At 34.6% G+C, this 24444-nt stretch overlaps 1 protein-coding gene across 1 annotated transcript in view; it reads right to left on the bottom strand.

The window, feature by feature from the left end:
- The window catches only part of LOC123531960 (uncharacterized), a 142294-nt gene that overhangs the window by 58192 nt on the left and 59658 nt on the right, over window positions 1-24444 (bottom strand). Inside the window, exons 10-12 of the mRNA XM_045313280.2 lie at window positions 15278-15460; window positions 14610-14783; window positions 3652-3807 (exon numbers count right to left, since the gene is read on the bottom strand). Coding sequence (XP_045169215.2) covers window positions 3652-3807; window positions 14610-14783; window positions 15278-15460 — 513 coding nt within the window. The remainder of the gene's footprint in view (window positions 1-3651; window positions 3808-14609; window positions 14784-15277; window positions 15461-24444) is intronic.

The following is a 24444-nucleotide window of genomic DNA, read 5'->3' as shown; positions in this document are numbered from 1 at the left end:
GATATATAAACTAGTACTCCACCGCCCTTTTTCACTAAATGATCTTTTCTCTCAAAGACGTAGCCATTAATATGTAAATTTCAGTCATCAATTTTATCTGATAAGAATGTTTCGCAAATCCTAATATATCAATTGGACATTGTTTTAATAAATATTACCTAAGTTCGTCCAGTTTATAAAGGATATGTTGTATATTTAGATTTACTACATGTAATCCCTTAATTTTATAACAAAACGGCTTTTATCATTTCTACTATCATCACCCCTCGCATTTGCATAATTACTGTCATGGGAAAAAGTGATGGCAAGCTGTCTATAAGCATGGTGAATGGAGTTCAAATTATTGTTATGCTGAAACAGTAGTGTTTGAATGAAGCTATTTAAGGTAGTTCTGCACGTTTGATAAACCGGAAGTGATGGCGTAACGTCGTTTATCCGGAAAACGTGGAATAAAGCCTGGATTCGGCGTACGGAAATGAAAATCATTTTATGAATTATTAGCACCCTACGAGTAAATTTATTACAATGGCACTGTTACTGTCTTTCTAAAGTTTAAATATGATATTAAAACATCTGACATGTTAAAAATTCAAAATAATACCTTAAAATTAGCGTGAAAAGTGCGGTTCGCTTTAATCATGGTCAAATATCTCAAAAATAAGCACTTGGACCTATAATTTTTTTTCACCACATTATAGGCCATATGTTTATTTACAACTGAGAAACTGGGAGGTTTCTTTAACTTCTACATTGTAGAAAAAAAATCTATTTGCGAAAATGTTATGAAAGTTATGATTTTCCCATAGACTTCCATTATGAAAAATTGCGCGAGGTCTGATTTTTTTCAAATCAGTCTAGCAAAAACAAAATCAAGCGCACGACTCTATCATTTTTATTTGCTGAATTTTCTAGGTATATTCTGAAGTTTTGAAAAATCAGAGTGTAATCAAATTCTACATTGTAGAAAAAATTCGATCCAAACGTGCAGAACTATCTTAAACACTCAGAATATATCAATTTGAAATTATGTAATTTTATAGTCCAGTTTGAATTAGAACTTGTCGTTTGTCCCAGAAAATAGCGACCTTTTTTAATAATGATTTTAAAAGATGTTATTTCAATGCGTCGACAGGGCTATAGAGTTTAAAATTAAATATCTGCCATTCATTTGAGTATTTTTCAAATAATGGACGGCAGTGAGTGCTCAGTTTTCCTCCTACAAAAATAAGCGGTTTCCTTTAGAATTCATGAAACTTGCTCGATGTGCATCTCAAAGGATTAAAATTTATATCGTCGTTTACAGCAACGTGTGGCGCGTAATTATGTTGTGTTCCAAGTCTTTGACGTCACTTAAATTAAAATAGTGACGAAATTTTGAAAGTAACAGTCGCACGCACTTTCAGAAATGGTAACGTCAGATAAGTTCGCGGCGCCATATACAAAAAGGACTTCACACGCCTTATATATATATAAAAGGACTTCCGATGCCTTTCTAACAGTATTTAATTACAAAAATACAAACTAGTTTCGCCTATCGGCTCACCAGGGTATACAAATATAACGTAATCACGATATATGGAGTTTCCACTTTTTCTGCTTTATAGAGATAAAGGTTAGAAGTTGTGATAATTTAATTTTCCAGCTTATTCCCCAGATCTCAGTCCTTGTAACTTTTCTCTCTAAAATGGGCCCGTAATACACATTACAAATGGTAGTCTCCATTATCTATATATGAAGCTTGATGAAAACTAAAATAGACTACTGTGCGATTTAACTTTGCACTCGGACTTTATTTTCAAAGGGCTACGTGCTTAAAGCAATGAAATGTAGCTATGTTAAAAGGCGATAGCCTTGGAAGTGGAGCCTAATAACGCTTTCAGTGAAAAGATATATACAAGTTTTATATCCTGTTTAATTTATTTCTTAAGCATCTTTATAGTATTTGACAATTTTCATTTCAACGTCTAAGCATTAAGACGTCTAAAACATCCATCAAGTCTTTTGCGAGTTACTATGGTTAAGTCATGAACTTCTATTTTGTTGTGTGTTGCAATATACTACTTTACTGGATACAACTATAGCATTTGTAGAGTGGCATCAAGGAGACATATTGTTTGTACTTTAATTTATCTTGCTTTTTTTAAATAATATTTAAATAAACAAAAAATGCATATACTAGTAAATAAAATAAATGTCCATTTAAAAAGTACATATGTTTATCTGCAGAATTAAGATATCTAAGCAAAATACAAATGTACCACAGTTTGTATATTGCTTGAATTTCTTTTGTTTGTATTTGATATAACCATTTAAGCAAGCAGAATTTTGAGATGTGTTTATTAATTTATTTGCTTTGTTGAAACAGTAGTTCAGTAATATAAAAGTAAGGCTACCAAGTTGTCATTGATTCTTATGAAGTACTTTAGTAAATGTACTCACTTTTTAACAAATTTCTATTTCTTCAAATCAGTACTCGGAAATGCTCATGTTGTTTATCTCGTACGTATCTCGGAAAGTATTTGGCATAGAGTCATAAATCGTTTTAGGAATGATATTCAGCTTGTGAAGTTGTGCACCCAGCGTATAATTTTGGATTAACTTCCACCTACCCACGCCGAAGACAAAAGCATTTTTTTTAAATAAGGTTGCTTTATCTTAAATTTCTTCTTGATTTTCCTTTTGTATTTTACCACCCCATCATCATTCTATGACCGATATCGCCACCCTAAGAGTGTCTTGCATTAACATCAAGTAATATATAACCGTACAGTGATAATGAGTATAGGCACCAATGTTCTATGGATACACGTCTAGTTTATCGTTTGTTTTGTTTGTTTGAGGGGTTTTTTTTGTCTAAAAATCGCGAGACTGTGATTTTTTTACTTCAAAATTGCAAAACCAGCCAAAATTGTGCATGACTGTTGTTTTTGCTTAAAACATTATATTGAAACTATCAGATATATACAAAGTTTTTATTAATTATGACTTTTTTACTCGATCTTTAGTTTCTTGCTTTTTTATCCTCAGAATTTGAACAGCGTCCGCCCGTCTTTCGAATGTCAAAAATGTAAATGAATAAGTTTGTTATGGCTTTTTTTCCTTCTTTGTTTAAAACTGCCAGGACCTATATTGCATATTATGGGTATATCTTTTATTCCTGGAGGCTCGATATAGCTCGAAAACCTTCCTTATAATTATGGTTATAATATTAGAATATTCAAACACTGGCCAATCACTGCCGTCACATCTGGATTTACCCAAGGAGCCCGAACCGGGTTTTAAACAGCAGCAAGGTCTTATGACTACTCATTCATGTAGGGTATGGCTATATTTTTAAGTAACACCCACCTGACATTGATGATTTCCATACTGGAGTAGCATAGTCATGCAAATATTTTACCAAAATAATAAAAATAATACTTAACTTTAGTGGTTTCAATACTTTTAAGCTAACAAAATTACACGACCAACTTTCATTTCATGACTTTTAGCAATAAAAATGACATAAGCAATTTTGGTTGGTTTCTAGATTAGATTTAGCTTAAAAACATGTTACCTTTATACTACCGTTCATTTTCACTCTACTGCATATAAGAAGAACAATCTGATGTGCCTGAGTATGTAAGATTTAACATTCTCTCGAAAATATACCTTGTTTCATCGTGTTTTGTCAAACTATCTTCTCCCTTTAGCACTAGAAGAAAGGTGCCCGAAAATATGATGGTTGTTATAGAGATAAGAATACCAAACTTCAGAAAGTCTCCAATGATCATCGTCTGTAGAGCTTCAGCATAAACACCCGTACTTCTGCAATAGTGATTTAAAAGTGGGGGTTATTATTTATATACCTGATACTGAAGACGAAAAATAGTTTAAAAATAAGACAAAAAGAGGGAGTTATAATGCAAAAACACATGAAGAAATTCTAGGTCAAGCCAACAATTGTATGTATAATTTTTACGGCGACATACATTAGTTTCAGAAGTAAACAGTTAACGCCTTCTATATGCAAGATAAAACCAAAATCGGTAATAATGCCGATAATGCGTTATAACAAGAAATTGTTATGTCATGTTTACCGTTCAGAATTAGCTTTACAAATCGGATAAGTTCACATCGAAGCTCTAGGAAAGAGTAGAGACCGACTCTGTACTCGATAACCAACTTGAACGGTATATGTTAGTACACCGATTGTACCTTCCCTGTTGAAGAGCTGAACTCTGCAAACTCCACGGCGAGGTAGGGTTCCTTGCTTTTCATGACAGCGCTCAATGTGCAGGGGAACAAAAGTTTTACATATTTCTAGGGCCCAATTTTTGATTGGTCGATTACTTTACTGGTGGGAGCAAGTATCATTTACACAACAGCCTACCCTTCCCTAGAGCTCCGATGTGAACTTACCCATAATGTCTCATTTCATAAAATGGTAGCAAATGTACACACCAAGTAGTATGGTTTAATATAACAACCCAAAATAATACTGAAATAAACAAAAAATGCATATACTAGTAACTAAAATAAATGGCCATTTAAAAAGTACATAATGTTCATCTGCAGATCTAGGATATCAAAGCAATATACAAATGTACCACATTTTTTATATTGCTTGAATTTCTTTTGTTTGTATTTGATATAACCATTTAAGCAAGCAGAATTTGGAGATGTGTTTATTAATTTATTTGTTTTGTTGAAACAGTAATATTATAGTAAGGCTACCAAGTTGTCATTGATTCTTATGAAGTACTGTAGTAAATGTACTCACTTTTTAACAAATTTCTATTTCTTCAAATCAGTACTCGGAAATGTTGTTGACATAATTTCATGCCTATAAAGGCAAACGCCTTTAATTGTATATTACAATACCAAAGTACATTGTGTTTAAGTCCAAACGAAAATTATAAAAGTTTTTATATATTGTCCAGGGTAGGATTGTCTAGTTGAAAAGGTCACAGGCTAGGTGAACCTGTTAGGAGATGAGGAAGAAACACAAACACAACTGATTTGAATGAACTTTGGGCATTTATTAAAATGACATGAAAAGGCAAAATTAAACATTAAAGCACTGCAAAGATAACAAAGCAATATAAGTGATAAACCGTCAAAATGGGAAACGAAGTGCCACCGCCGCCTGGAGAGACAGACATTGATGGAATACCAATTTTGACCTAGCCTAGTACTAATTCAAATTGAAACCTAAATTTGTGATAAAAGAACAAGGGTCTAAATTAAATGTGATAAACGAGTTATGGCACTTTAACTATCCTCGGTGTACAACAGGAGAACAAACTCATATACAAAATGCAAGCAAGTTACAGAATAAAAAGTCATAGTCAAGCCCCATTTTAAATCTTCAATGTAAATCCTCGGTTACCATGTTATTGCTATAATATAGGAGGAATGTGTTGCGCTAGAAAATATATACAAAAAAGTAAGGAAATAGCTATGTGCTTTGAACAAACCGAGGATTGAAGTTGTATACAAATGATGGAAATAAAATAAGTACAATTATTTACATTTTGTGGAGTATGCGCTACTTACAAGACAATTTTCTGCTACTGTTAAGTGTCAAATGAAAACCCAGAAGTATAAATACAGGAAAGTTGCTACGTATTTCATCGTTATATTGTAGTAAATAATAACAAATTTCTTAATCAAACATGATGTACACACATGCATGTTCTTAAAAACAATATCAACAAGCCTGTGGCCTTGCTAGCGTTTAGAAATATGTAGTCTACTTTTGCATTAAAGGAAATCAACAAAAACGAGTTCATACTAATAGATATTGCTTGAACTAGATGTGAACTAACTAAACGGATATACTTTATAGCGGGTTAATTCTGCTGGTCTTTATTTCTGCTTATTATGCGGGTAGAGGCTGTCACGCAGAAATCAGTTCCGCATTTTAAAACTATCAGCAGAATTTTTTGACGCAGAAATAAACTTTTATATTTAGCTCAATATAATGACCTGTTACCTTTATCTCACGAGTATTTCGTCTGCTGTCAAGTTGTTCGCACCGTATCGATTATGGTTGATTGCTTTTGTTATTGTATTAATCTATTGTCCACGAATGAATGGTTACCGTTTCGGGCGTGTAATCTTTATCACAAAACACGCTTGGTTTATGAAAAGATTGACAAACGTTATATAAATTTGGGAAAATAAAAATGAGCATTTTGCGATATTTTAAAAAGAAGGACCCTATTTCCGATGGGGATCGAGCACTATCAGAGCTGCTGGGTACAGCAGTTTTGGAAACAGTTAATAAAGAGATGCGAAACATAACTTGTAAGTGCCACACTTTATTTATTATCAATATTTTTGAAATAAATTTTATTTCTTGTACATTTCAATAAGTGTTCATGAGAATGTAACTATCACATATGCTACACAATATAATGCGCAGAATTTAAATCCGGTTAAAGCAAACCGCAAAAAGTAATTCCTGCTTTTCCCGAAGGTCGCAGAAATAAAAAAAAAACGCAGAAATAAACTAGGCCCATTTTAGGACAAAACCGCAAATTTTTTGCCCGCAGAATAAACCCGTTATACGGTAATGTTTAATTACACATGGCTTATGCTGATGGAAAGAACATGTCAGGACAGATCTGATGTCTTGTTTTGTTACATCCGTACTAATTACAAACATAATAATGTAATATCATTCCATTAAGATTGACTCATGCAGGAAAACATCTACGACAGATCTGCTACCTTGTGCCAACTGATACGTGTAAATGTTTGAACCAGGAAATACAATAAGTTAATCCGCTGCCTTGTTCTGTAAGGTCTGTCTTAACTAGATGCTATAAAAAGATGTAACAATAAGGTAATATCATTTAGTTTGAAAATGCTTTCCACGGACAGAACGAAATAATGTAAAATCCAGATCTGTTACCTTGTGCGGTCAGATCTCTCTTAAATACTAGTTACAAAAATGTAATGATACGGTCATATCATTCGATTTGAAATCGATTTCGAATTCTACAGAGAGAACAAAATTATGTTAAATGCAGATCTACTGCCTTGTGCCGTCAGATCATTTTTTTTTAAATTCTAGCTTTAAACTAAAGTAACAATAGAGTAAATAGAGTAAGATTATCAGTTTTAAAATTTACATAGGGAATGAAATTATGCAAAACATGCAGATCTGCTGCCTTATGACGTCAGATCTTTATTGAATACTAGCTACTCATAAATGTAATAATAAGGTACATGTAATATCATTCAGTTTAAAATTGCTTACTCCAGAGAGAGAGAAATTATGCAAAATGCAGATATGCTGCCTTGCGCCGTCAGATCTCGATTAAATACATTGTTCTTATTACAAAAAAAGTAATATCATTCAGTTTGAAAATGCCTTCTCCACAGAGAACAAAATTATGTAAAATGCAGATCTGCTGCCTTGTACCGCCGGATCTGCCTATAAGCTTCGCAAAACAAAGGTAATCGAAGGAATGTATAAATCAGTTCAGAATAAACCATCCCTTGGGAGAGAAAAATAAAAAATAAAGCTAATATGCCGCCTTTTGCCGTCCGATCTCTTTTAAGTGTGTGTTACAGTAAGTAATTATGTTCAATTTGAACTTGTTAATAATAAAAAGACTAAGATTTTTAAGAAAATATGTGTAACTTTGCAAACGCAGTTCTTTGAAAGTATGTGTTATGAAAAAAACGTATTTAACAAGTGAATGAAGTATTACTATGCAATACAAAGTCCCCTACTGGAAGGCACCTAATTTTCTCTACTGCAGTATAATATAATGAACTGATATCTGTCAATGATGTACAAACAATATTGTACTATATATACACAATATGCTATAACAAAACACTTGTATTAAAATTTGCATATACGAAAAACTAAAGTTGTTGATTGTTTCATAGCATCTATAAATATAAACAATTAAAAACGAGAATGTCTTAATATACGCCCGTCATAGCAAATTTCTTTACACTAGCACTTGTATTTCCAATTATAAAAATGTTATAATACAAGTTATTTATAGTAACAACAAAGGGAAGTTAATCCTAAAAAAATTCTATATAATATAGGTCCACATAAAACTCTTAACAAGGTAGAGATAGGTCAAAATACACCTAAAAATTGTATGTAACATGTAACATTTTTCCCTACGGGCAGTAGTAAAAAAGTTACAATATAAGCTATTCATAGACATGACAAAGGGAAGTAATTCTAAAAACAAGGTTGCCTCATGGTGGTGAACATTTGTGCCAAGTTACATCAAAATCCCTCCATGTATGAAGAAGAAATGCTTCGGACAATAAATATATACGGTGCCAACGACCAGCACTACTATATCAGGGCTGAAATCAGACACCGCCTGCAAGTTCTTACGTAATTCTTGCACTGAATTAAAGGAGGTACTTTCGAATCCAAATGGTACGATAAAAACTCCGCATTATTGATGAACCGTCGCATTCTAGCTACAAAAGAATGTCCAAACAGCTGAACCTTTGTTGATGTATGTGTCTGCCTTGTGTTGGGCTCAGACGGACGATGCAATTTGTTTTTAGCTCGACTATTCGAAGAATAAGTAGAGCTATCCTACTCACCATGGCGTCGGCGTCGGCGTCGGCGTCGGCGTCGGTGTCGGCGTCGGCGTCGGCGTCGGCGTCGGCGTCACACCTTGGTTAAGTTTTTCGTACCAGTCCACATTTTGACAAAGTCTTTTGAGATAAAGCTTTGAAACTTTCAACACTTGTTTACCATCATCATGGCCAGTTATAGGCAAGAGCACATAACTCCATCAAGGATTTTGGCTGAATTATGGCCCCTTTTGACTTAGAAATCATTGTTAAGTTTTTCGTACCAGTTCATATTTTGACAAAGTCTTTTAAGATAAAGCTTTGAAACCTTTAACACTTGTTTATCATCACCATGGCCAGTTATAGGCAAGAGTACATAACTCCATCAGGGATTTTGGCTGAATTATGGCCCCTTTCGACTTAGAAATCTTGGTTAAGTTTTTCGTACCAGTTCATATTTAGACACAGTCTTTTGAGATAAAGCTTTGAAACTTTCAACACTTGTTTACCATCACCATGGCCAGTTATAGGCAAGAGTACGTAACTCCATCAGGGATTTTGGCTGAATTATGGCCCCTTTCGACTTAGAAATCTTGGTTAAGTTTTTCGTACCAGTTCATATTTAGACACAGTCTTTTGAGATAAAGCTTTGAAACTTTCAACACTTGTTTACCATCACCATGTCCAGTTATAGGCAAGAGCACATAACTCCATCGAGGATTTTGGCTGAATTATGGCCCTTTTTGACTTAGAAATCTGGGTTAATATTTCGTACCAGTTCATATTTTGACAAAGTCTTTTGAGATAAAGCTTTGAAACTTTCAACACCTGTTTACCATCACCATGTCCAGTTATAGGGAAGAGTTCATAACCCCGTCAAAGATTTTGGCTGAATTATGGCCCTTTTTGACTTAGAAATCTTGGTTAAGTTTTTTGTAACAGTTCATATTTTTTGTAAAGTGTTTGACATATGGCTTTTAAACTTTTATCACTTGTTTAGTATAATAGTCTCTATCTGGAAAGAGAACATAACTCTGTCATCTATTTTGGCTGAATTATGGCCCTTTTTGGACTTTGAAATTGGTTCTGTTTTCATACAAGTCCATGTTTTGTCAAAACTATTTGACATATGGCTTTTAAACTTTGAACACTTGTTTATCATTATGATTTCCATCTGTAGGCAAGAGTACATAACTATTTTGGCTGAATTATGGCCCTTTTTGGACTTTGAAATTGGCTCATATATTGCCATTTAGTGCAAGACTTATCGAAATCAAAGTAATACAGGAACATTGTTTGTCTAATCTATCTATTTCTTTTGTTTGAATATCCGTGGAAATATTTTGACCCCATTCTTCAATCAATTCTTCGAATAGTCGAGCGCGCTGTCATCAGACAGCTCTTGTTGGTTTACTGAAATTTGCCACGGAATTCGGCAATTTCATTTGAACGCTGAGGTCACCGCCTCAAATGATAACGTCAACTGTACAGGTAAAATATAACGTAATGCGATAATTAAATTCTCTTTATATGAGTTTAACATAAACTAATTCTCCTTTTCATGTATCGAAAATTGGCAGTGATCTTTCCTCGCCAAATAAAAAGGTACAATGCCTAGAAAACTAATGATTGGACAATGGCTAAGATGTTGCTATGAGGGCGCTTGTACTTGACTGAACCATAATTATATGCCAAGAGCTAAAACATCTTTACAAAATTACAAACGAATGAGACGTGTATGTAGATATTGATATTCACTGAATGCAGATATATGAAGTCACGATTTTCATGCATTACAACAAAACTCGCTAATGTGTAAATTATGAGTTTTTCTGTGATTTTGTTGATACCATAAAAATAAAATGATATAATTGTATAACTTGATGTTGTTGAAAGTGTAGTTATTATTTACAACATATTAGTTCTAAATGTGAGAGACATTTCAAACATGTACTGTTACGTCATACAAAAGGTATTGCAAAATATCGAAGAGGCGTTGGAGTTTTGTTAAATGTAGTATATATATCTACTTTCTGAATTACGAAATTCAATTGGCAAAAATCAGAGGGTGCTTCCCTTTAACGGTCATGAAACGTTTGTGTCCAAGACCAATAAAAAAACAGTTTTGAAATTTGTAAACCTTGTAAATCTTTGTTTCTATTTTGTGCTAAATCGGAAGTGCTCCATACTAAAGAAAAGGTCATTTTTGAATTCATGAATTCCTTGCTTGACGTGAAGTTTTCGTCATGTCTTAGAGGCTAACCATTTGATATTCTGGGGAAGGAGATGTCTGGGGTGTTTTTGGGAAAAACGTCTGACTTTGGCTTTGCTTGAAAAAAATCTGACTCACAAAGCACTAAAAAAAATCTTGCTCCAAATTGGATTTTTTTTTTTCAATTTTTAGCTCGACTACTAGTATATGAAATATACTTAGAGCTTTCCTACTCGACCTGGCGTCAGCGATTGCACGGTGTGTGATCGTAACCAAATCAGCTGAAACTTTACGCAATTTGACGGACAAAGCACATTAAGTAGAGCGCTGTTTTTCGGAGATGCAGGTAAGAAACTTTTACGCTTCAATTTGTATTGTCGTGTAATAATGCATTAAAGCAATTTTTGGCTATCTGAGTTATTTCACGGAACTTTACAATGATTTATTAAGCTAGTGCACCTCTTATTTCCCTTTGCAATGCGAGTGGTATCGAAGCTGCTGCGATTTTTCTCACGCCTAAATTTGTAAAAAGTCTTACAACTATGATTATAAGATAACACTATAAGTGTATGTACGTGTATGCCTGCAGAGAAAGACAGACTATCGTATTATATTTTAAACACGACGATATTTTATTGTTTTCATTATGCAAAGCAAGTTGTCAGAATATGGCACCAAATTTTGTTCGTATTTATCCTTGTTATCCTTGTACAGCCGAAATAGTCGAGCGCTAAGTCTCCTGTTACGGCTCTTGTTCTAAACGCCATATTCTTTGCTTTCTAATTGCTTTTTCATTCAATTGTTTATACTTACATAAAAAGGTAAGTATATATATATATATATATATATATATATATATATATATATATATATATATATATATATATATATATATATATTAAAAAAGTCAGTAAAATCCTTGTGCAGGTATAAAATATATAAAAGTTCAAGTTGTAAGGAATAAACAGCAGCAGACTTCTGTGTTTTACAATTATTTTAATTCTTCACTGCAAGCGCTTTCAATACATATATCTTCAGGCAGTTTACATTTTGAACTGCCTGAAGATATATGTATTGAAAGCGCTTGCAGTGAAGAATTAAAATAATTAAACAAATTGAACTTTTATATATATATATATATATATATCAGGATATAACACTTCGTTAGTAAGGAAGAGCAGCATTTCCATCAACGTTGAACTATTGAACACTGCTAAAGATTGGTGTGAGATTGATTTGAAAATAGGTGCGGTACTATTTTGACTGCAGTATGTTATATTGATAGTTTCAGCATATAAAATGTAATCTATACTGTATACAAAGGCGCAAGAAGTGGGAGAGGGGAGCATCATCTTTTCAGTACATATGTATTTGCTTCTTATTTATCAGACCATACTGATAATTTTATCCTAAAATCTCATTAGATATCAAGATTTGGCTTTTGAAATATTCAATATCATCTGCAGTACCATTTCCTACAAGGATATTGCATCCTAATAAAGATTTCTACTCAAAATACACATTTCGAAGGCTTGTTGACATTACACAACTTAAACCTACCGTAATCAACAATAATAATTTTCAATGTTGAAATCCCCTTAAAATTCAAGATTTAGCATGCACAAATTTCAAAATTTTATGGGGGATGAACCCATATCCCACTCATACAGAGATATTAAAATAACAATTTTATTGAGAACAGCTCTTGGGTTTAGTTTATACCAATTTGTTTTACCTCGATTGTGATGAAAGCTTCAAGCTTATTGGAACCACTCTTGAGTCCGCTTCCTGGAAAAACCAGTACTGGTGTCATGTGAGAAGTCATGGTCGTGACCCCAGTGGATCTCGAACGCATGACCCCTAGATTGAGCGGCCGACACCTTATCCACTAGACTACTGCTCCCCTAGAACAGCTCTTAAACACATAGACCAACAAATGTGAATAACAATATTCATGTTTTTAACTCATTGTAATAAAAGTTTAATTTATTCGAACTTTTCTTCAAGTAAGAAAATTACAAAACACTTGTGAAACTTCAGTAACGACAGAAATGACTTTCTCTTAGAACTCCGGAGACTGCAATATTTTGTGTTTAAAGCATCAAAATGTTGCATCTCCCCAACCCTCCTACACCCTGGTTTACATATATATTACTGTGTTTAAACTATCTGAGCCAGGGGTGCACCAAACCAGTGAGAAACACTCTGGACTAGAATTGAACAATAGTATACTACTGTTGAAAAATCTAAAGGGTTATGACTCAGTGAAAGTCATTCGACCGGAAAACGAAGACAATTTTAAGAATCTCTTCTAAATAGTGAAATTTCCTATAAAGATTCACTTAATTTCAACCAGTGGTTGCTAAGGAAAACTGCTGACAAGAATTTACCTATAGTATACTACTGTTGAATAATCTCAGGGCATTACCTCCCTGAAAAATTACCCAACCGGAACATAAAGACAATATGCACATGTCCTCTTAATAGTAAAGATTCATATGAGTTACGATAAATTCTAACCAGTGGTTGCTGAGAAATACTCCGTGGGACTGACGAACGGACGATCTTACGAACGGACCTTTATTTACAGTATTTCATTTGATATAAATAGCCAACAAGTATAGCTTTTAAAAAACTAGAAAGTGGCTCGCTTAGCTCTTGTAATAGAGAGAAGGGATGGAGCCCGAAGTGACATGTCATTGACAAAAAGGGTCTATGAACGTTTATAGTACTACCTCGATATTAGAGAAGTGTCCACATAGTCCCGATGTAAGTTTTGTCATCACTCATTATTACCACTAAAGAAGCAACTTGAATCATCCTGCCCAAAATGAATTTAAACATGTATCCAGTCCCTGAAACATTTCTAGTGTTAAGATATCCTAATGGCATTTGTTTCTAATAGGCAAGCTTCTAAGTGTTCAACTGGCTCAGCTACCCAACGTTTCTCTTACTGTTAAGTATGTTTCTGCAATTAGGGAGAATCGAATGAGGCAATATTCTACTTGCGATAAATTGGTCCTTTGCGTGTAATTTAGCTCTATTTGTTCATTTAAGATGGCCGCGGCCTAGTATGGCATTTTGTAAACTATCTTTCGATTGGTCACTTTTGATAAGCGAACCGACATTTTGTTTAAGGTTGCTTGCTTGTTCCTTGTAATTGAAGGGAAAAGCTGGGAGCCAGGAATTGGAAATGTTTGGTGTTTTAGGTAGTTTTCATAGTAAAATCCTATTGTATTACTGTCTCGCTGAGGCGAGCCAGCACAAGCGACAGAAAGTATCCATTTAGCAGTACGAAATGAATAAAATTTACTGTAACCTATTGTCCTCAGTAGCCAACAAATGCTCTCTCGTTTGCTCGGACAGACGGACGTACGGACGAAGAAGCGACTATAAGCTTCCCCTACGTGAAGCATAAAAAACACAGTTAGATTGTCAAGTCAGTCACCTAGTAAGCCATGTGTTCTAAGTGACAATTTGATAGAACATATCGAGTCTGATATTTTTCGTCCTTAACCTTTATTTTATGGTAACTTGCGGAGAACAGGTTATTACTCGAAGAGTTAGATTAAATAAAAAAAGTCGAAAAACGGCGTTTACATGAAACTAAACTAACAATATTACCGAAATCATATACCTGTGTTTATCTAGCAGTATGTGAAATGAATATATTATCTGTTAACAAAATACTGAATTTTTGAAACCTAGGGAAGTGTGCTTATTTCAAAATATACGGGTTTAATGATGATATTTTAATTCAGCTGTACAAGGTCACCTGGAACTTTTTGCTATACGATTTTGCTCGAAAATACAATAAAAAGTCAATTATTCACTTCGTTCTTACTTGAAGACAGGAGCATATTTGATTATCTGTAACATCCAGAGAAAGTAACTGGCAGCAAAGATAAACCAGTGAGCTTGTTCATGGATATACCGCATTGGTAAAACTGAGAGTAAGAGAGCTGGTGCTATTATCTCCAGGATGTTTGTTTTGTCTACAAGGTACCCGGTGCGCAGTCTACAAGCAAGAAAACATATATTGAAATAAAAATATTACGTACATCAAAAAGTGTATACGAACTTACGTGTGCACGCAAGATACATACATATATACATACATACATACAGTCATTCATAGTCATAATATTGTTGTAACGGGGTTGGCATTGATCATGTACATCTACATACGAAGTACAGAGTTACGAAAAATGCATAAACGATATATGTAATATTTTCAAATGAATTTATTGTAAGATACCTAAAAGACGTTTAGAGAAATGTCACTTTAAATGTAGAAGTTTGCTTTAAATGTATGGACCGGACGCAGGTTGGTCGGATACTTATGCAAAACATATCGTAGGAATATATTTCTTTAAACTAACTCGAGTAACAATCCTAAGCGATAAAATAATGTATTTAGTAATATTTAATAGGTGGCTCTAAGTGCAGCAAATGAAATATTGAACGTAGTAGTGTTAACTAAACTAAGATTAACATATGAAAAATATTTACGTTGCAATTTGGTATATTTCCGTCAATAGCACTCTGAGGGCATTTGCGAATACGATGACCTCAAATATTACCCTAACAAAATCCAGCGGAGAGTGATATGTTTTCACATCAGAAGAAGTCACGCCAGAGATAACAATAAACGTCAACAGGATAAAACTGGTCAGGTACAAACATGCATCAATACTAATAAAATAAATGGTAGCCTGTATTAATTTTTTTATACAAACATGAATACAAACGTAAACAAGAAGGCCATGATGGCCCTATATCGCTCCCCTGAATTAAATTGCTTGCTTGAACAAATTTCTTTGCCAAAACTTCAAAAACTAAAAACTAGGCGAGAAGGTCATGGTAAAGATTATTCAGGTGGTTCAAATTTCTATACTGTAACTTCAAAAACGAAAAAGTAGGTCAGTCGGTCATGATTAAGACTATTCAAGATGAGTATTGAAATCTGTATCAAACATTATACATTTTGTCCAAATCTCTTTGCTGTAGCTTCAAAAACAAAAAAGTAGGTCAGTAGGTCAGGGCTAAGAACATTAAAGATGAGTACTGAAATCTTTATCGAAAGTTATAAACGTGGTCCAAATTTCTATGCTGTTAAGATCGGTGTGCAAAACTGTATATGTCATCCAAATTTTAAGGCTGTATCTTAAAAAACAAGGAAGTAGGTCAGTAGGTCAAGGTCACAGTCAAGTGACCCTAATTACTTGGGGTCATCAGGTAATTATAATTAAACAGTCTAGGAAATATGATCAGATAACTTTTGAAGTATTTTTTCCTAAATAACTCATATAAAAGTGACCCCCCCCCGTGGCGGGGCCTCTTTTCACCCCAGGAACACTCTTGTTAGAGAACCACGAGGCAATGCTACATACCAAATATCAAAGGCCTAGGTCTTGAACTTTCAAACAAGAAGATTTTTAAAGTTTTTCCTATATAAGTCTATGTAAAACTTGGGACCCCCGGGGCAGGGCCTCTTTTCACCCCAGGGGTATAATTTGAACAATTTTGGTAGAGGACCACTAGGCAATGCAACAAACCAAATATCAAAAGCCTAGGCCTTGAGTTTTAGGCAAGACTTGGGACCCCGGGGCGGGGCCTCTTTTCACCCCAGGGGTATAATTTGAACAATTTTGGTAGAGGACCACTAGGCAATGCAACAAACCAAATATCAAAAGCCTAGGCCTTGAGTTTTAGGCAAGACTTGGGACCCCCGGGGCGGGGCCTCTTTTCACCCCAGGGTATTTTGAACAATCTCGGTAGAGGACCACAAGGCAATGCTACATACCAAATATCAAAGCCCTAGGTCTTATGGTTTCAGACAAGAAGATTTTTAAAGTTTTTTCCTACATAAGTCTATGTAAAACTTGGGACCCCCGGGGCGGGGCTTTTTTTAACCTCAGGGGCATAATTTGAACAATCTTCATTGAGGACTTTTAGTTAATGTCACATGCCAAATATCGAGGCTCTATGCCTTGCGGTTTTGGACAAGAAAATTGTTTAAGTTTTTCCTTTCGGTTGCCATGGCAACCAGAGTTCTGTGTGGAATTCAATTCTTTTAACAATTTTTGAAGGAGACAATCCAAAGAACATCCAGGCCAAGTTTCATCAACTTCCACCAAATGGTTTCAGAGGAGATGTTGTTTAAAGGAAAGTGTGGACGGACGGACGGACGCCGGACGGTGAGCGATCACAATAGCTCATCCCGAGCACTCAGGTGAGCTAAACAAGAGGGTCATGATGATCCTGGATCACTCACCTGAGTAATATGAGCTACATGTTTCAAATGTCAAACTGAAGATAAAATATTAAGAAAGTAAGTAGGTCACATTCATGGTCAATGAAATTCAGTTTTACGATTTGTGTGCAAAACTGTGTATGTCATCAAAATTTCAAGGCTGTATCTTAAAAAAAACAAGAAAGTAGGTCAGTAGGTCAAGGTCACAGTCAAGTGACATCATATTACTTGGGGTCATCAGGTAATTATAATTAAAGTCTTGGAAATAGGATCAGATGATTCTTTTAAATATTTTTTCCTATATAACTCACATAATAACTAAGTGACCCCAGGGCGGGGCCTCTTTTAACCCCAGGGGCATAATTTGAACAATTTTGGTAGAAGACTACTAGACAATGCATTATACCAAATACTACCCGTTAAGAAGATCTTTCCCGTTTGACAATTTTCCCGCGTTTCACTTTGAACAACTTCAAACAAAAAAACCGATAGTTTGATATCGCCGCAGTATATACGTCACAGTCGCCAGCTGTCGTTTACTCTCACAATGACAAGCGTATAGGCCAATAAAAAATTAGTTGTTTGTTTTATCTATTGCTTTCTTATTTAAGATAACTGTTCAAATGCAGTATGAAAGTTCAACATTTCTATTTACACGAAAATGTAACGTCAACATATGCACATCATGGAAGGCACGTTCAACTTTCCCCGATGCCAAAACACGTATAAACTAGCTCTTATTTTACGAGACATTCAGAAAGTGTGTCGTTCTTAATAATAAAAAAGCATAATGGCGTTATTGTAGATAATGTATAAGACACTGTTTCAACAAAATACAATTTTGAAAGAAATATTTTCCGTCAAGGGCATCTTGACTTTAAAAAGTACATGTATGATATGACGCCGAAAAGACTGGCGATTCCTCGAACAATAGACCCGATTCATTCTTAAATTTCAAACAGTTCCATAACACTATGGATAAGGATGTCGTGTGGTGCATGTCTCGGCAAAACAGGTTTTAAAAACACTTTTACTAAATATGGGTATAAAGCGAAAATTACCACTCTTTGATATATGTTGGACATACGATTTTTAATATTGACGATTGTTATGAATAATAAGACAGAAACTGTTCAAAAAAAGCATATAAAATATTAATTTTTGCACTTTTAAAAAAGTCTTATTTGTGTTTTGATTAAAGTATAAATCGAATTTTTGACAAAAGTCGCACACTGATCTTATCAAAAGTATTTCGAATGCGGAAAAAAGGATATATCTTCAATCATTTACCCACCATTACCTTTAAATAAGCTCACCATTATGACATGTTTAGCAACCTAAAAAACCTGTATTAGATGCAAACTGGTTTTGGCGATGGGAAGATTCGGCTGAAAAATAGGTACAATTCCCAGCGCACAACAGTTACAACCAATTTGTTCGTAACGTCTTTGCAGAGACAACATGTGACGTGTAAAAATTGCAGTTAAGGGGTTTTTAACGTTGAATCACATATTTGTTAACACAGTCCTCATAAAACATGTATCGCTACGTATGTGACACTTGCATGAATCTGACACACCGATACCTTTCTGTCAATGTCGTAACAAATGACATTACCGATAACAAATATATGTTTAAAAGCATAATATGTTTCCTCGTTTATTATAGAATGCGCCACCCCTCATTTTTCAACGGTCTGTTATAAAATTTTCACAGATTAAAATTGGCGATATTTCCGAGTGTTTTTTCTCCATTTCGCTGCCATGACCACTAACGTTGTCTTTTCAGTACAGCGCAAAATGACATACCTTATTTACATTAATTCGAATTTAGTTTTTTGTTTCTGTTGCTGGATATAATGAAATAAGATCACAATAGCAAGACTACAAATTCGACAGGCTGATGCAGAAATATTTTAATAAACAGAAATAATGGGTAGTATCAAAAGCCTAGGTCGTATGGTTTCAGACAAGAAGATTTTTAAAGCTTTTTCCTATGTAAGTCTATATAAATTTTGGGACCCCCAGGGCAGGGCCGCTTTTCACCCAAAGGGGTACAATTTGAACAATTTTAGTTGAGGACCATAAGACAATGCTACAAACCAAATATCAAAGGTCGGAGTGTTGTGGTTTCAGACAAGAAGATTTTTAAACTTGTTTTCCTATATATGTCTATGTGGGGCGGGCCATATTTGACCCTAGGGGGATAATTTGAAAAATCTTGGCAGAGAACCACTAGATGATCCTACATACCAAATATCAAAGCCCTAGGCCATGTGGTTTTGTACAAGAAGATTTCCAAAGTTTTCCCTATGTAAGTCTATATAAACCATGTGACCCCCGGGCCGGGGCCATATTTGACTCTAGGGGGATAATTTGAATAATTTTGGTAGAAGACAACTAATTGATGATACACACCAGATATCAAAGCCCTAGACCTTGTGGTTTTGGACAAGAAGATTTTTAAAGTTTTCCTTTCGGTTGCCATGACAACCAGAGTTCTGCATGGAATTCAATTTTTTTGAATAGTTTTGAAAGGGGCCACCCAAGGATCATTTTTGTGAAGTTTGGTGTAATTCTGTCTGGTGGTTTTCAAGAAGAAGACTTTTTTAGAAATTGTTGACGGACGACGGACGACGCACTACGCACGACGCACGTCAAGCGGTCACAATAGCTCACCTTTGTCACTTCGTTACAGGTGAGCTAAAAAGCTGAAAAAATCATCAATGCATGGAAAACAATCTACTGAAGATTGAGTTAGTCAATTAAATTATCCGAGTTTGATAGATAATGAGAAAAGTATTGAAAGTTGTGTAAGACGTGTCCTTGTTTTAGACACCTTCCTTTTGGGACTTTCTTTAAATTTGCACAACTTCATCACAAAATTGAGAAGAGAAGTGTCTAGAATCTGTCATTCCTTTTTTTGATATTCAAAATACCAAGGATGAAAAAACAGGGTAAACCACGTTCTCGAAACGCAGCCTCCCCAAACGCAAAACCAGCATGCGGACGCGAACACACACGCACACGCACACGCACACGCACACACACACACACAACATGAACACAGTGGGGCACCGCCTTGGAACGGTTAGTGGCAAAACCACCACTGGGGTCAAATTGTTCTTAAAGCCATACACCTTCATGTGTGAATTATAATTGCTTTACTATTATTTGAATTCATTTAAACTTGAAACAAATACTCGTATATATCAATGTATGGTATGCAGTACAGATTCTGTTTGTCTTTACTAAGTAATCAAAGTAGTTTTGAACTACTGTATCTCCAATTTAGGAACACAATTGTGTTACCTGAAATAGAACTTGAACAAGCTGGCAAACCTACGTGTCTTTTCCTGAGTCGGTACTACCTCTGTTACTATTTTTACGTCGACAAGATAAGATTTTCATCTATATTTTCGTTATTCCAGGATGACTTTCAAAAAGGAATAACACAGGAAGGAACAAAATGCGACCTAACTAAACAGAAATAACAAAATTTCTGAACATATTTTATATTAACAGATAAAACTGAACAATACCAGGACCTTTATAACCTCAAGTTTTAAAGAATATATTTCTCCCATTACGTTAAAAATGATAGTTTTGCTGATTTGAAAGATGCTAGTGTTTAAATATTCAAATCGTCTTTGAATACAAAGAAAGACCATTTCAGAGTTAATTTACTCATCCCAATAGAATATTTAGTTTTCATAAAAGTTCTATACTAAACTGACGAAAACTGAGACATGTAATAGAAGTTTGCAAAGTTCCTACTGAAATGCAAATCCGTGGTTAGTCCAAAGACTGAAAAAGTAAAAAGAAATAGCTTTATTGTTTCCAACATTTTTACCGAATTACTGACCTAATTGATATAATAATGCTTAAAGACCAACCAAAACCAAGTGACCTCCTATTAAACTTGATGAAAAACATTGTGAAAATAACATGTACAATACAGCTATACTACAAGATGACAGGTGAACAATCTAGGCCCTTCTTGAGTTAAAGTGTTGTCACAACTTCATCTGCAAACTAATTCAGTCAATCTCTATTCAGAACAGTTTTAAAAACATACTTTGTACAAGCATGGTGAGGTCTGAACTTAAAACTAAATACATCAAGTTCTTTGCAAATACTGCTAAATTCTTTAAATACAATGTTTAGACATAAAACACATTGTCTTGAGCTAATATATGTCACTGTTAGTTTGTAACTAAATACTTGTATTTCTCATTTTTTATGCTAATCATGAATAACTATCATAGAAATAAAAAATGATACAGTTATTCTGAATTGGGTCTTTAAGTCCAAGTGTTACATTTGCGTGAGTTCTATATTTGGCTCCAAATGCGTCTCAAGTTATGATAAATGTTTGAGAGAACCCAAAACAAAGATTTAATTTTCATTTAAGTCTTATTACTATTTTTCTTATCACGGCAAAACTGAAATAAAAATACTATTTCGAAAGTTACAACACTTTAACGTTAGTCATTGATGCTATAAGAAACGTGGTGTCAAGAACTTCATAGAAATTTTTAACGTCGTTGAGCAAAAATATATATGTCAGTAACATGCCAAATCTTCATCACACACTTTACATCATATCTTAAAATATTCGGATAATCTATCAAAACATTTTACTGAAAATAATAAAATACTGTATATTCTGGTGTCTTTCAGAGTCCGACAGTCTCCTGCATTTGCTTTTCTGACTTTGCATATCCGAAATTTGCTTCAGAACTCCAATTTTAGGTTCGCTTGCTATCTAAGTAAAATACAGGAGATTTTACTTTTAACCATTCTGTTTTCTATGATTATTCAGTAGTCTAATTACTAGTCTCTAAATATTTTGTTACTAAAATATTCACAGTGGATAAATATTTGAAGTTTTAATCCATTCCTAATTGTGAGTACTGAGTTATCAGCTTACTTGAAACTTAACCAAAAATCACAACGTCAAAAAGGAGAATGATTGTGTAACAATACAAAGTAGAGTTATGGAACTAGTGCAAGTCAGTTTATCATAGTAAATAAATGTGTAAACATTCAATCAGTATTGCAGTACCAGCTTACTTACTAAAACTTAACCAAACATTGCTAACAACATAATTTTGTTAAACCGAACACAGAGTTATCAAATCTGAGCGAAGTTATTTTATCGCAGGGAATACGTGTGTGAAGTTTCAGTCCATTCACAATAGTAGGTATTGAGATACCAGCTTACAAACAAAAAGTTAACAAAACTTTCTAAATCGAAAATAAGGCCTAATATTGTAAAAATGGAACCTATGCGCTACATATTATATAATTACAGTAAGTGTATGAAATTTCAATCAGTTCCTATAAGTAAGTAATGAGATTTCAGCTTACATACAAATAATTAACCAAACACTGTTTGGTCGAAAAAGGGGCATAAATTTGTAAAAGAAGCAAAACAGAGTTATGGAACCTGTGCTATTCAAGTCAATTCATCGCAGTGTGTGAAGTTTCAATATTCTGTTTGGTACTGAAATACCAGCGTACATACAATTTTTTTGAAAGATTTAATCATAAATTGCTAAGTGGAAAAGGTGGTATAAATTTTTGAAAATGCAAAGAAGAGACGTGGGACCTGTGCATTGCATGTCAGATCAACACAGTGGACAGGTCTCAATCCATTCCCATTTGTGGGTACTGAGAGATCAGCTTACATGGAAACCTAACCAAACAATGCTAAGTAGGAAAAGGTTGACTTTAAACCAATTCCAATTACTCGGTTCTGAGATATCAGCTTACATACAAAGACTTGACCAAACATTGCATCACGTTATAAAAAAGCAACATGGAGTTACATAACTTATGCAATGCAAGTCAGTCGTTTGCAGTGAACATATGTGTTAAGTTACAACCCATTCCCGGTAGAAAGTACAGCGATGACAGGGTACATGCAAAAACTTTGCTTAATCAAACGTTGGCATAATTTTGTAATAAAACAGCACTGAGTTATGGAACGTGTACAATGCACTTCAGTTCATCGCAAGAAATAAGTGCGTTAAGTTTCAGCTTACATACACAACCCGAACTAAAAATTGCTAAGTCGAAAAGGGGTTTAATTTTGTAAAATTTGTAGGAAATTGTGCAGTTTATAACAGATCATCAAAATGATCGAGTGTGTGAACGTTCAATATATTCCCATTATAGGCATTGAGATATAAGTTTACCGAAAAAAACTTAGTATGAGAAGGGAAAAAATTGTGAAGTTTTAATCTATTCCCGTAAGTGGGTACTGAAATATCGGATACAATAAAATCTGAAAGAAGATCATTCGGAAGCATAGAATGCAACAAAGCAAAATGATAGCAGACTCGGTTTTAGGGAGTCTGTTCATGAGAGGTAGTGGAATATGCAACACCCTACAAAAGATAATAGCTAAGGGTAGATTTCTTGGAAGCACAGAGCACCACAAACACTGCCTCAGGGTCACGCATTTGCAAAGTAGATAAACAACAAAAAGAAGCTGTAACGGAAAAATATAATGGACGGGTTGCTTCAAAATCCAACAAGTACTTTTTAATTTTATGCAAAATATAGAAAAAAGGGGGAGGAAGGGTAGGGGGTAGAAAGGGTGGGGAAGATAAAATGGAACAAGGATGTATATTCAAAAGGGAATGCTACGTTCCCTAATCACAGTTCCTTACAATGTAAACCACAGCAGCGCACACTCGTGTACAAAAGACACACACACACGCGCACGCACACGCACGCACGCACGCACGCACGCACACACACACACACACACATAACTAAATTACATAGAGAAACAGACAAGTAAGATATAACAACACCGTAGGGCACCACCCAAGACACACAGACGCACAAGCACACAAACGCACACACATAAGCAGGGAAAAAACAATCGGGCACCGCCTTAGGATTCCGGCAGCCAAATTAAAGTGGTCACGATAACTTACTCATAGTAAAAGGGGAGGGGATGCCAAAGCAAATGAGTTCAAATGCAAAGGGAAAGGATAGGGGTAATAGGGGGAATGAGGATAAAGAGGAAAGAAACGCTAACAACAAACAAGACAACAATCGCAACACAAAATACAGGACACACAGAAAACAAGTTGAAAATAGTGGCACCGCCTTGGAACGGCCATTAACCTATATAAAGGAAACTGGGGGTTTAAACGCGTTTAGGGCATGCCAACCTCGCACTTACCCTATTTTCAACAGCACAATGTAAATAAAATCATTCCCCGCTGAGAAATACAACATCATATTAAGTAAAATATAAAATTATGGTAAATCTTAGGTATAATTACACCAGTGCACCAAGCGTACAAAATCCCACTTCCTCCGTCCGTTTTATGTAGGATATAGGAAAATTGTATCAAGGAGTCTTACACTTTATTAGTCATCGCATCATCAACTAGGAAAGC

This window comes from Mercenaria mercenaria, chromosome 11 (assembly GCF_021730395.1).
Source record: "Mercenaria mercenaria strain notata chromosome 11, MADL_Memer_1, whole genome shotgun sequence".
NCBI lineage: Eukaryota > Metazoa > Mollusca > Bivalvia > Venerida > Veneridae > Mercenaria > Mercenaria mercenaria.
This window is presented reverse-complemented; position numbering and strand designations above follow the sequence as displayed.